Raw genomic sequence first — 12,367 nt, 5'->3', positions numbered from 1 at the left:
CTGGAACACCATACTGGAGGAAACCACTGACTGAGAACTTCAAGATGTGAAGCTGATCCACAGCTTAAGTTTCTTATGCAAGAAAAGTGGCACCGATTGGCACCGGAACGATGAGGTTTGTTCTTTGAGACCTCAGGGAAAGTGTCCGAGTCACGTGCCGTGGTCCTCGTGTGCAAAGAAGACTTTGGGACTCAAGGAAGTCTTGAGACGGTAAGGACAGACAACACGACACCCCACACAGACACTAGAGCCGCTCTGCCTGGAACATCCTGGTTGCCTCTTAAAGCCTAACCCTAACTCTTTCTTTGCCTAAAGGAGAGGTTTCCAAACAACCTCTCTCCACTGCTACCCTTAAAACCCCATCCTGCAATTCTCAACATCACCTCCTTGACCCTCCCTGATTCTTTTGCTCAACTTAACTTGTGTGATGCTCTGAAGTCCATCTCTGTGGAAATTACATCTCTCACTGAGGCCTTTCTTTGGGTGCCACGTTCCTCTTGGGGGTCAGGGACCTGATCAAAAGAAACCCCACGAATGGGGCAAATGGTGAGCATCGCATCAGTCTACACCAACCTCCGCTCTGACAATCACCCCCTCCAAAGGCAGAGGTGTTCCGCTCACCCTGCTCCTTCCGGAGTCTGATGGCACTGCTGTCATCCCTTAGGTGCCTGAGATTCAAAGACAGAAAATAACAGTGATGCTTCTCCGAAGGCACCACCCCCGACACTCTCCTCGCTACCCGCCCGACTCAAAAAATCATGTAGTCCCACTCCCTGACAGAGCAGGAACTCCCAGAGTATGTCACAAAAATGCAGACACTTGCATAGGAGATACATACCGTAAACCTGTTGAGATTATTTTACTTTCCGTCCCGCTAAAGAGATTGATATCAGCAACTTCTACAGCTTAAAACAAAAGGGTTGAAAAGGATAAAGTATTGCATTCAATCACGTCAGAATCTTCAAGAAAATGTGACACACCTGAAAAAAAAAAAGAAAGCATTTTGTTAGATTTTCTCAATACCTCTAAATGGGAAATGCAAAATTACTGACCTGAAAAATATCCATTGAATTTTATTTTCTACTAAACACTTGACTTTGAACAGCCCTGAAGGTTGCCTCTCAGACAATCATCTTTGCTCATTTTAAGAGCAAAATATATCTACTCTAAATAGCTTAACCTCAGTTTGGATTCTAACTGAGAAACTAGCAGATCACTTACTCTATAGCAGCCCAAGAGCCCAATGAGCTCTCTTGCCAGGGCCTGTGGCTCTTATACACCAGGTCCCTCCCACTGCTCTCAGTGCTAACACCTGGGAAATGGGAGGGGAGACTGCAGGGAGTCATAAAAGCTTCCAGGTGAAGAAGGCCATTAGGTTTCTAGTATGTAAAATGTCGGATAGAAGAACTTGTCCTGCCTGAAAATTATGATAGTATTGTTATAGCACCAATATGCCTCCACTGTCGGCGCTGTGACTGGGTAAGGATTGAAACTTAGCTGTCTAGGAGTAGCTGTCAAGGTAGAAAAGAAATAGCTGTTATACTAAATTATAGGGTAGTAGGTTGTTCTGGGTTATAAGAATTAACATAGAAAACTGAAGTGCTAGAGGCTACAAAAGAGGAAGGAAGCCTTACTGCACACCAGATTGCCATGATGTTTTGCTGGGCTCTGTAGAGCCTGGTATGACCCCTCTGCCTTTCATGGTGCCTTGTGGCTTTTTCTGAGAATACTGTGCTGCGAGCCTGATTGGGGCCACAAAGCCCCATCAGTTCCCCCAAACCTCAGTGAGGATGTTGAAAATCAAATGGAGACTGTGAGACACCAATTTGCACCACAGAAACTACAATAGGGGCAAGAAACAAATGAAATGGAGACATAAAAATCTCCACTGGAGAGAGCACCCAGCTGTTACAAACATTTAAAAACAGATAGTAAAAAAAAAGGGTTAGCATAAAAATTGCAAAACAACAAGACAGAGAAGTTCATGGGAAACTATAAAATAGAAGAATAGCAGCAAAATCAACGATGACATTCTATCAGAATTCTAAACTGCCCAGTCAAGGCAGCAATAGACTCTGCCCTGCAGCATGGACCTGTTCAGGCAGTGGCACGGTCTGAGGTGGAGCTCGGGTTGGGATTTTTTTTTCCGTTTTCTTTTTTTTTTTTAGATTTTTTGCTACTTTGGTAGGAACTGTCCATGTAGCGCGTGTTCTGGGGGGGCTGACGAGCACTAGTGGTCCGCTGGAGGACTTCCGGTGCATAGAGTGCACATGCTGGAAAACTGATAGTCGCTTCCGAGTCCTGAAGGACTTCCGGCCTATGAATGTGAATCCCGGAGGACTGATAGTCGCTTCCGGGGTCTGGGGGACTTTCGGACCATAGAATGGTGGTTCGGAGGACTGAGCTATCTCTCAAATTGTACTCAAATTCGCTCCTTTTAACCCTAAATTTACGCTCTGTCTCCTAGTACGCATACAATTAAACCCAATACCATTGCTAATAGAGCTGTAACCCTAATAATTTACGAAATATAGCTGAAAAGATCCCCGCGGCCGGTGTTACAGCCGCCGCTGCGCGTGACTACAGCATAAACTTACCCCGTGACTATGAAATTGACGGTTATTTAAAGATATGTTTATTATTATATCAATTGTAATGTCTGCTTCTGTCCAGCCCTGGGCAAAAATTCCATGGTGTAACTGATGGGCTCAGAAATTCTGAGAAATCAAACATGGAAACATAATTTCAGACACTAAGCAGTTTCAGGCACCTCTCGGTGCCTTCCCAGTGCCACCGGGACCCCGAACCGCTCCCGAGCTCCAGCCCAAAGCCGGTGGCTGCCTGAACCCGGGCGCCTTTCAATCGGCTCCAACCCGCCCCTCGCAGCTCGTTACCGGAGCCACCACGGGCTTCAAACGGTCCAGCTCCGCCTCCACCAGCCCCCAACACCCCCAGACCCACCCCCGACTCCCACCCCAACTGGAAGAGAATCTCCCTCAACTTGCTGCCCGCATTCTCTTCGTGTCCCGGGGATGTCACTGCCCTCCTTGCCCATGAGGCCACGCTGCTGTACCATGCTGCCCACCAGAAATCCGCTGTCCATCTCCTCAGAGCTTCTCTCGGGCAGCTCACGCCCAGGCTGTGCTGGGGCAGGTGGTTGTTTCTCCCCAGGGCAGGACTCTGCACTCACCCTCGCTGAACCTCAGCAGGTTCCTCTGTGCCTAACACTGGGATCGTGAGGGAACATGCTGGCCTCCGATGCGGGTCGTTGCTACAGACCCCCCATCCTAGAGCACCTGTGCAAAGAGCTTTGCCCCAGCAAGGGCACGTTTTATGAAAGGGATGAGATCACTGGCAGTGGTGGCTTCACCGATAAAGAGGCAGCAAAGGGGCAGAACAGCACCAATCAGAGCTTTGCAAAAACCAGGCTGTGTGGCAAAGAGAGCTGCTGAAGCTGCACAACCGGCCTCTACGGTGAACCGCTGGCACCAGCCCCCAGGCGGCATTCGGCCTCCAAACCCCTGGCACCGAGCCCCCCCGCAGGCCCAGAGCAGAGCTGCTCCAGCACAGGACCCCCAGCGGCAGAGCAGCGAGAGGGATGGCGGTGAAGCCCCCAGAGGAGCAGCCTCCCGTGCCAATGAAACTTCTTTTCTTCCAGCTTGTGCCCATTACCCCTTGTCCTGCCACTTCTACAGAACAAAGCCTGGCCAAATCCTGTCTACATCCACCCTTTAGGCATTTATTACCATTTATAAGATCCTTTCTCTTCTCCAGGCTCAACGGCCTCAGGTCTCGTAGCCTTTCCTCCCGTGGTGGTTTAGCCCGGAGTCCACCGAGTCATAAAATCACTCCCCCTCCCAAACTAGACAAGAGAGAGAGAGAAATATAACAAATGGCTTGTGAGTTAAGGACGGAGACACCACTCGGCAATTAGCGTCACGGGCAAAACAGACTCAACTTGGGGAGAAAAAGGGTTGATTTATTAAGGAAACAGTAAGAGCGGGGAGATGAGAAATAAAAACTGTCTTAAAAACACCTCTCCCCGCTCCTCCTCTTCCCAAGACTCCCTTTCCTTTTCCCCTCAGTGGCACAGGGGATGAGAGTTGCGGTCAGTTCGTTACAGATGGACTTTGCCGCTGCTTCTTCTCACGGCGAGGCCTTCTCACGCTTCCCACTGCTACACTGTAGGTTCCCTCCCGCGGGAGACAGTCTCTCACGAACTTCTCCAGCGTGGGTCCTTCCCGTGGGCTGCAACTCCTCGCGAACCGCTCTGGCATGGGGCCTCCCACGGGGGCAGCTCATCACGCCCTGCCCCAAGGTGGGTCACCCACCGTGAGAACGGTCCTTCAGGGACAGACCGCTCCAGCCTGGGTCCCTCACGGGATCACGAGTCCTGACAGCAAATCTGCTCCGGTGTGGGCACCTCCCCCACGGACTCCCAGATCCTTTCCAGGAACTCGCTCCAGGATGAGCTTCCCACAGACTCACAGCCTCTTTCAGGCATCCACCTGCTCCGGCGTGGGCTCCTCCACAGGCTGCGAGTGGGTCTCTGTTTCCCGGTGGCCCTCCGTGGACTGCATGGGCACTGGGATGCAGTCTGCTCTGGAATGGGCACACCTGCCAGCACGGCCAAAAACCTTTCTGTCTAGAATGAAAAGTCTCATTTAGAAGGTTGCTTCGGGAACACGTCTTTGAGGGAACACAGACACAGACAATGACCAGCTCCAGGCATCTACTACAGAAGTGACTGCTGCTGAGTTCAGATAGTGCTCGGCAGGCAAGCAATTCCTCCAGCTTCCTCAGGCTTGAAACACTTGTTCCCAGGTAGCCTTGCACAAGAGCTCCTCCTGTTCTACTTTACCATAAAAACTCACAAGAACGGACTTCCCTTGTGATATGGCAGCATCTTTTGGGGGCCCGGTGTCGAGGGGCACAACAGTCTAGATCTGTTAGAGTGGCAGTTCTGAAGGCTGAGGAGTGAGAGATGGGAGTTACGGAGAACTGCGTGAGGAACGCTAAAAACAATCATTTAAAAAAAGTCCTTTCCATCTGACGATCTGACGCAACTGGGTAAATAGGTAAAAGATCAATCGCCTTTTGGGATTGGTCCTAATGAAATGCTACTTGTTTTTCCAGAACAAGACATAGTAATTTTTCTCCTTAATGGTTTCTCCCAGTCAGAACAGAGGTGAGGAAAGATGCTTGCACACGTAGGAACCCCTATTGCTCCACGGCCAGACCTTAGCCATCCAGCTTTTTTTTTGCAAGGAAATCTCCTTCCAGTGTTCTATTTGCGGAAGCATCGTTCAAGGAGTTGGGTAGAACTATGACATGGGAGAAGAGGATAAAACTATAACTGGAAAATAGGGAGAACCCATGATTTCTTCCCCCCTGCCTCATACCACCGCCTCTCCTGCTCAAAAACATGACCCATTCTTAAAGGAAAAGTCCCATTTCCTTTCCCTCCCCTGTGTGATGCCCTTTGGCATTGTGCAGTGCTTTCTTTTGATTAAGGCACCTTTGGAAAGCACTGATGGTTGGAAGCACAATGCCCCAATGCCTCGTATTTACACCTGAGATTAGCCCTGCCCCGTGGCTCCTGCCCCTTACCCCAGGCCTCTGCAACAGCACAGGGTAAACAGGTCCCACGCGAGGCTTCCCATAAGTGGCCACGTGAAAACACACACACACGCAAATCTTCTTGTGCCACGTGCAGGCACCCGAGCGCTGCCTTTGTGCCTTCCGCATCACACCGAATACTTCACCATGTCACTCTTATCAAAGACAACTTTGGTTGCAAAGTAAATGGCTACAAGGCCGAAACCAGCAGCTGACACCATGTAGGCAGTTACTGACTCCGTAAACTGGACGATGGACCCCATGAAGAGTGAGGGGACAACCTGAGAGAGGAGGAAAGCACTGTCCAAAACAGCCAGGTCTAGGCAGATCCCCCGACTAGGAGCCACTGAGTCTGCTTCTCCCATCATCATCATAAGCGAGACGTCACAGGAGGAGCTGACGCACAGGGCTGAGCTGGTGGCTGCAGTAGAGGAAGGGGAAGAGGAAGAAGAGTAGAGGCTCCCAGTATGTCCATTTTGGTAAGGCAGCTTCTGGCTGGAAAGGAGGCCTTTAGAGAAGGCTGATTTCTTGTCCGTGCAAGTTGCATCTTCCTCCTCTTTGCTCTTATATTTATGCAAAAAAACCTATGGGAAAGAAGGAGGGTACGTGAGGAGTGAGCCAGGGTGTGGGGCCCAGCAAGGGAGATGGGGGGACTTCAAGAGAGCAACACCACTCTGTGCTCCGTGCGAGCTGGATCGGGCTACCAGAGGTGGGGAGTGCCTGCAGTGAGACTGGGCCCTGGGAGAAGCCCTCCAAGAGCCAGCCTGGCTTTTCCCAACCGGCACGGGATCCAAAGCAAGCCTGACTCACCGGGAGAACCCAGACAAGTGGTGCCTTTGTTGTGTCGAAGCTCTGGGGCTCGCCAGGCTGCTGAAGCCCAAAGCCAGCCCAGGCTTTGCCCCAGCTACATTTTGCACTGAGCCCTGGGTTGTCATCTCCTTGCTGGGTGCCAACAGCTGCAGCTCACCCAATCCCGAAATCAGCTGATGCACACTTGCAGGACAGGAGCAAAGTGCCAGAACTCACTTTGGAAACATCACAAAGACAGACAGTCCACTCCAATGCAAACAGAAGCATTTGTAAAGCGGCTGATGGGGAACCCAAAACCTTCCGGCAGGAGAGTCCGAAGGATGGACAAACAGCTCAGAGCTCTGGCTGCGTGACCGCTTCTTAATATCTGGGATACTTAAAAATGACCCCGGCTGAGATGGCAGTGCTGGGAACTCAGGAAAGAGCTCTTTTCTCAGATCTGCAACGGACCATGTATGCGTGACCTCCACTGAGTTACTTCATCTGCCTGACCTGAGCCTCCTCACTCGAGTTAGAAAAGGGAGACAGAACAAAGGAAAATCTTTTCTTCTCACCCTTTTTTTGCCTCGCTCTGCTCAAGCTGTGAGATCTCTGAGGCACGTCTAACTTGAGTAGTGTTCACACTGAGTACGTGCATCAAAAAACTCTCCACGTTGCCACCAGCAAAGAATGGGCAGTCATGTGCAGACGGTGAAAATGCTGCAGAGCTCCAGCTTCAAAACTCCAGGGCATGTGCAATTATGCACAACCACTGCTCTGCACGTGGTAGAGCGGATAATGGATTAAGGTGCCCTTCGTTATCCGCACGGTAAGACTGAATAAAGAAAGTCAAAAGGAAATAATAGCACCTGTTTGAAAGCTGAGAGCAGCGTGCCGAGGTGATGAGCTCAGAGGGGCTTGCTCGAACTATCCTTCCTTGTGCAGGAGGGACCCGGACACAGATCGACGGGAGGGAACTGCTGGTGCAGGTGTGTAGCCACCCCAGGTCTGCTGCAGGCCACCCCAAAGCTTTCAGCAGTCTGGCACCCACCCGGGTACACCCAAGCCCTGCCCTCGCCTATGTCGGCACCAACCAACCGCCGCCCCAGGCCACAGTTGCAGATCTGTAGCACAGAGTTTCAGATTCGATAAGAGGACAGAGACCATCTGACAGCCTTCCAAAACCTTTACCTGGGTTCTGCTCAGCTGCTCGCTATACCCCTAGTTCTTCAGTTCTGCCTAGGCTCAGGAATTTACCCTTAAATGTATCAATCCGGGACCGTCGCTTATCATCTGTGGAGCTTAAAAATCCTCCCACGAGCCTCCTGTTGCCATTAGACTTTGAAGTAACTCAAAACCCAACACTTTCAGAAAGGGCATTGTGTGAGCCATACTAGGACGTCCCCCACAGTTACAGCCCTCCAAATTCAGCACGGACATTCCTGGAAGCCCGCTCAGCTGCCCTGAAGGCCCACACTGCACTTTTGTGGTTTCTACACTGATTCGGGTTTCGATACCGATATGAGTTCTAGCACGGCCATTCGAATGCCTGCTGTGGAGAATTCCACAGAGAAAATGACATAAACGCATACTCACAGTCATGAGCTTAGTGAGAACTTCTTTAAAATTACCCCTCGTAAGACGGGATACAACCACAGTAGTCCCCAGGGTGCCTCAACCAAGAGCTTCATCTTCCTGTATAGCTGATGGGGAGTGGTGGGAATAAGGAACCTGCCTCAGTAATCTCCTGTAGAAAGCGTGAATGCCCACAGTGCATCTCACGAGCTTTCAGGTGCTGTTAGAACACACAGATCCTTTCCACCCGTTCTAGCCGAGGTTTAGTGGCCATGCAAAGATGAAAGTGTACGCAGGAGAACAGAACTTACAGAGACTGTGCAAAGCAGAGAGCTCCAGCTGAGGTGGCCTCGCGGGCTTTTGACAACAATCCCGCACAGGCTGGAAGCGACAGCCACTCTGGGTGCCCTTTCCACTGATTCGCTTCGGGAGGAGTGCTTAAACTTAAAAGACAAGGTTAAAAAAAAAAAAAAGAGAGGGTAAAGAGGAGGTGGGGACAACAGAAGGCAAACAAAAATGATGACAGACTTCAACAGTAAGAAGAAGATAATAGAAATGGGGAAGATGGAGAATTTTCTGCAAAAGGCATTTTAGGGACTATTTGTAGGGCCTCCCTGCAGCCTGTTGCAAAGCAGTTGGTAAAGGAGGAACCTTTGACTCGGGGCAGTGGAGAGACCAAACCCTGCCAGACGCCTAGAAGCAGCACCTCATTGTACTCTGAGTGTTTGCCTGTCAAGCCTTTGACAAACAGCTGGGGATGTGGCCTTCACACTCCCAGGCTGTGGAGTTCGGTTTTCATTCAGTTGCTATTATACCAATGGGAGAACCCAGCCAAACTTCTGCAAAGCCAAATGCTCCCTTCATACTCCTCTTTTGACAGGGTGCCTGGTGCAAATTGGTATGGATTGGTCAGAAGTACTTGTTCAATTCGAACATCTGGATGCCTGTGGTAAAAACTCCTACTTATTTCACTGCATAGCGAACCTACGGCTATCGGGATCAAAGAGCTGCTCTCAAATCACAAACCAATTTTGCATTTGCAGCACAAGAGAAACTCCTATTAATCCACTGTGCAACCCAGGAACCTCCTAGGACTCCTCCACAAGGATAACATCTGTGGGACAGGATTACAAGCTTCTGTGTCGGTGTCAAAAGTTGTGCAACGTTTATTTTTCTTGGAGCTAAGAAAATAAGAAGAACCTCATTTTTCTTTATCGAGAGCTTCACGATATGGACAAAAAGTGAAAGCAGGATCTCTCGGGGCTGAAAATTCTTGAGTTTTTTAGCACCTCAGGTTGGAAGTGCTGCAGATGCGGCTCGGTTGCAGAATGCACCTGGGTATAACTAAGCTGCACCAGTTTCCCTAAAAATGCGCAGGACATGAGAACACAGGACAACCCTTTTGACACACCAGTCCTGGCTTATTTCTCCCATCTCACCCCTCCCCACATTTTAGAATTGCATAATGCTTGTTTTGAGCAGGGGATGCCCAAGCGAGAGGCTCGAGTCTCTCATCTCCTCCACTTCAGATGCAACTTCAGGAGAGGACACAGCCTGAAGAAAAGACGCACATGTGGAAAACCTTTGCACGCAGGCAAAAGTGTTTAGCCGTGGACTAAACCGACGGTGCCAGAGGCAAAAGAGGCTGTGCAGGCTGTCCAAGTTGTCCTCACAGCTACCTGGCACATTGCTCTCTAGGGGAGATCCCTACCTGTTTTTCATGATGATACAGCGACGCCAGCGTGTATGGCAAGATCTGGAGCGCAGAGAAAGTGAAGCCCGTCAGAGCAGCTGAGACGGTAACGATGGTGATGCTGTGGGACACGCACATGACGAAGGCAGCTCCGGGGAAGAACACCACGCTGGCCAGATACACTGTGCGCGTCCCAAACTGCTTCACCAGCCGGTCCATGATTGTCGAAAAGAAGACGGACGTGATGCACTGCAGGAAGAGGCCCAAACTACCCATCCGGACACCTGCGGGTAAGCAGAAGCGGTGACTGACGCTGCCCTGACTGCACCCTGTCTTCACACAGCCAAACGCCTTTGGGCCTCCTTTCCTCTCCTTCGAGGCCTAACTCGGTACAGGCCGTGCAGAGTGGCACAGCAACAAACAGCCCTGACAAGCACATGGCTGGGTCAGGAAGCAGAGCAGGACCACTGAACAGCCCCAGCTACGCTGCAGCTCCCACTCTCCACCGGCAGCTACGCTTGCTCCTGGGCACCCCACTCTAACCAGGGAGACAAGGGGAGATAGGAATCCAAATGTCGTCCTTGTCTTTGGAAGTGGTTGTTTGCACCTTCCTACTCTGGAGCCAGGATCTGTCACTTGCTCACGAACCAGGATCTGTTGCCATCTGACGCCAAAACAGCAACAGAACAAAAGGAACGAGGAACTATGCTTAAGCCAAAGTATACAACATCCGCTAAATGGCTGCAGTATCTGGTAGCAATCTGGACCTTACCCTTTGCAGAGATCTGCCAGATCTACACGAGTTAAAACGATTAATTCTTTGGAGCAAGGATCATTACTCAACACATGTTTTTATGACAGCTAGCACAATGGAGTCCTGACCTGCTGGAAGCTACACAGCGCAAGTGTTAAACAATCATTAAGCTCTCTCTAAGTTAAACAGACACACAAAGAAGCAGTGTACTGCAGAGCTCACTGAGGCAGGGAGTGGAAAAACTCAGAGGGCAAAATATACAGCTGGAGGAGGAGAGCCAGGAAGGATCCTCCAAGAATAAAAGACTTTGAACAAGAACAGGAGAAGAAGGGCCAGGCGGCGAGTCAAGGCTCTGGCACAGCACAGCAGCCAAACGGGGCAGCAGGCAATGGCAGTAAGCAGATAACGTGCTGCAGCGAGTGGTACCCCGTGACGTGGACGTGGCAGCTGCGGACCCCAACGGTGAGTGCTATCAGAAAGCACCGGAGATGTGAGAACTGGGAAAGTTGCTCAAAGGCTCCCCAGATACAGGTAGGAGATGGGAACCTCACAGCAGCACGAAAGGAAGATGCAACAAAGCCCACCTCACCCCCACTGAGCGCGTCCTGCTTTTCCAACTCCCGCCCTCCAAGAGACGGAGAGCATCATTGCCCCTTATTTAAAAAGGAAGGAAGAACAGTGAAAGGACCTGGCAGTGGCAACTAAAGCTTGCAGACAGAGTAGGGTATGTCCTGCCAGACTCTTCTGCCACTTAACAATTCAGCCCTCGCTCGGACCCAGGCCATGGCTTCGCTGACAAATCTAGCTCCCTGCTGCATGGCTTGGAGGAAAATGAGACGTTTCTCTATTTGATCGAGTGTGTAATGCTCTGGGAGCCACGGGGGAAGGTTTTTTCCCGATCCATCTGCAGAAATCCTAGTTTCCTGTAACATTCTTCATGTTACAAGCGAAGCTGAGCCCATTCCTAGCTCCTGCTAAACGGTCCTCTCCTAGGGATCAGGCACTGCAGCCTCAGAGCGGCTGGTTCGCTCCTCACCTTCATCATAGTGGCGTCTGGCATCTGTGCCCGGCTTGGCTCTGGGGACACCGTGGTACAGCCCTTCCCCGACAAAGTCTGTGTAGAACAGCATGAAAGTCATGAGTGCCATCCAGCTGCAGAACTCGGCCACAAACAGGCGCCGGATGACCTTAGGGATGCGGCAGTAGAGGCTGTGAAGTCGTGGCGCCAGTGTGCAGAGGCTTCTCAGAGCCTGCATCACATGCCTGGCCTGCAGGAGACACGAGCTCCTGGAAAGCTGACAAGAGCAGCAGGCAGGAGGTGAGGGCTTAGGGGGAGCATCCTTCGGTTCTGGGCCATCCAGGACATCTACCTGGGTGGCTGCCTCCTCTGTCACAAAGAGTGTGGCCAGCACACAGCCAAGGAAGATGATGGCAAGGAGGCCAAAGAGGCAGGTCTCCTGCCCTCCCAGGTATGGGGCCAGGAAGCTGCCGCCCCAGTCAATGGCAGGAAGCAGGTAGCCAATGCAGCCCCCCAGGCTGATCATGAAAGCATACATGGAGAAGGCCTGGCGGCAGTTGTCTGGGTCCTGGAAGAGGTCCGAGAGCAGGGCCTCCAGTGGCGTGAAGCACACCTGGCCACAGCAATCCAGCAACCCGATGCCCAGGATGAGGAAGGCAATCTCCAGTGGGCGAGCGTTGAGGGTGAACAGGCTGGCCAGGCTGCTGGCGTGGGGGATAACAAAGAGGCTCAGCAGGACCCCCAGGCAAAGCATCCAGATGAAAGGTCGCCTTCGGCCATAGCTGCTGTGCCAGTGGTCGCTGGCAGATCCGATCAGTGGGACAAAAACCAGGCCAAGGACAGGTCCTATCCCTAGAAAAGAGGTGGAGTTAGGGAGACAGATCTGGAGAAGACTGGTCTGTACACACTGTAAAAAAAA

General features: G+C 51.3%; 1 protein-coding gene across 10 annotated transcripts in view; it reads right to left on the bottom strand.

The window, feature by feature from the left end:
* Positions 1–3,940: 3,940 nt before the first annotated feature.
* Positions 3,941–12,367, bottom strand: part of SLC45A3 (solute carrier family 45 member 3) — a 32,251-nt gene continuing 23,824 nt past the window's right edge. For 8 of the 10 annotated variants that reach the window (XM_062013633.1, XM_062013632.1, XM_062013631.1 and 5 more), the window contains 4 exons: positions 11,467–12,300; positions 9,695–9,960; positions 8,295–8,426; positions 3,941–6,203 (listed from right to left, as the gene is read on the bottom strand). In XM_062013633.1, the coding sequence (XP_061869617.1) occupies positions 5,748–6,203; positions 8,295–8,426; positions 9,695–9,960; positions 11,467–12,300 (1,688 nt within the window). In that variant the 3' untranslated portion in view covers positions 3,941–5,747. The remainder of the gene's footprint in view (positions 6,204–8,294; positions 8,427–9,694; positions 9,961–11,466; positions 12,301–12,367) is intronic. The other 2 variants (XR_009820271.1, XM_062013640.1) reach the window with 2 other exon arrangements.

Source organism: Colius striatus, chromosome 22 (assembly GCF_028858725.1).
Source record: "Colius striatus isolate bColStr4 chromosome 22, bColStr4.1.hap1, whole genome shotgun sequence".
In the NCBI taxonomy this organism is placed as follows: domain Eukaryota; kingdom Metazoa; phylum Chordata; class Aves; order Coliiformes; family Coliidae; genus Colius; species Colius striatus.
This window is presented reverse-complemented; position numbering and strand designations above follow the sequence as displayed.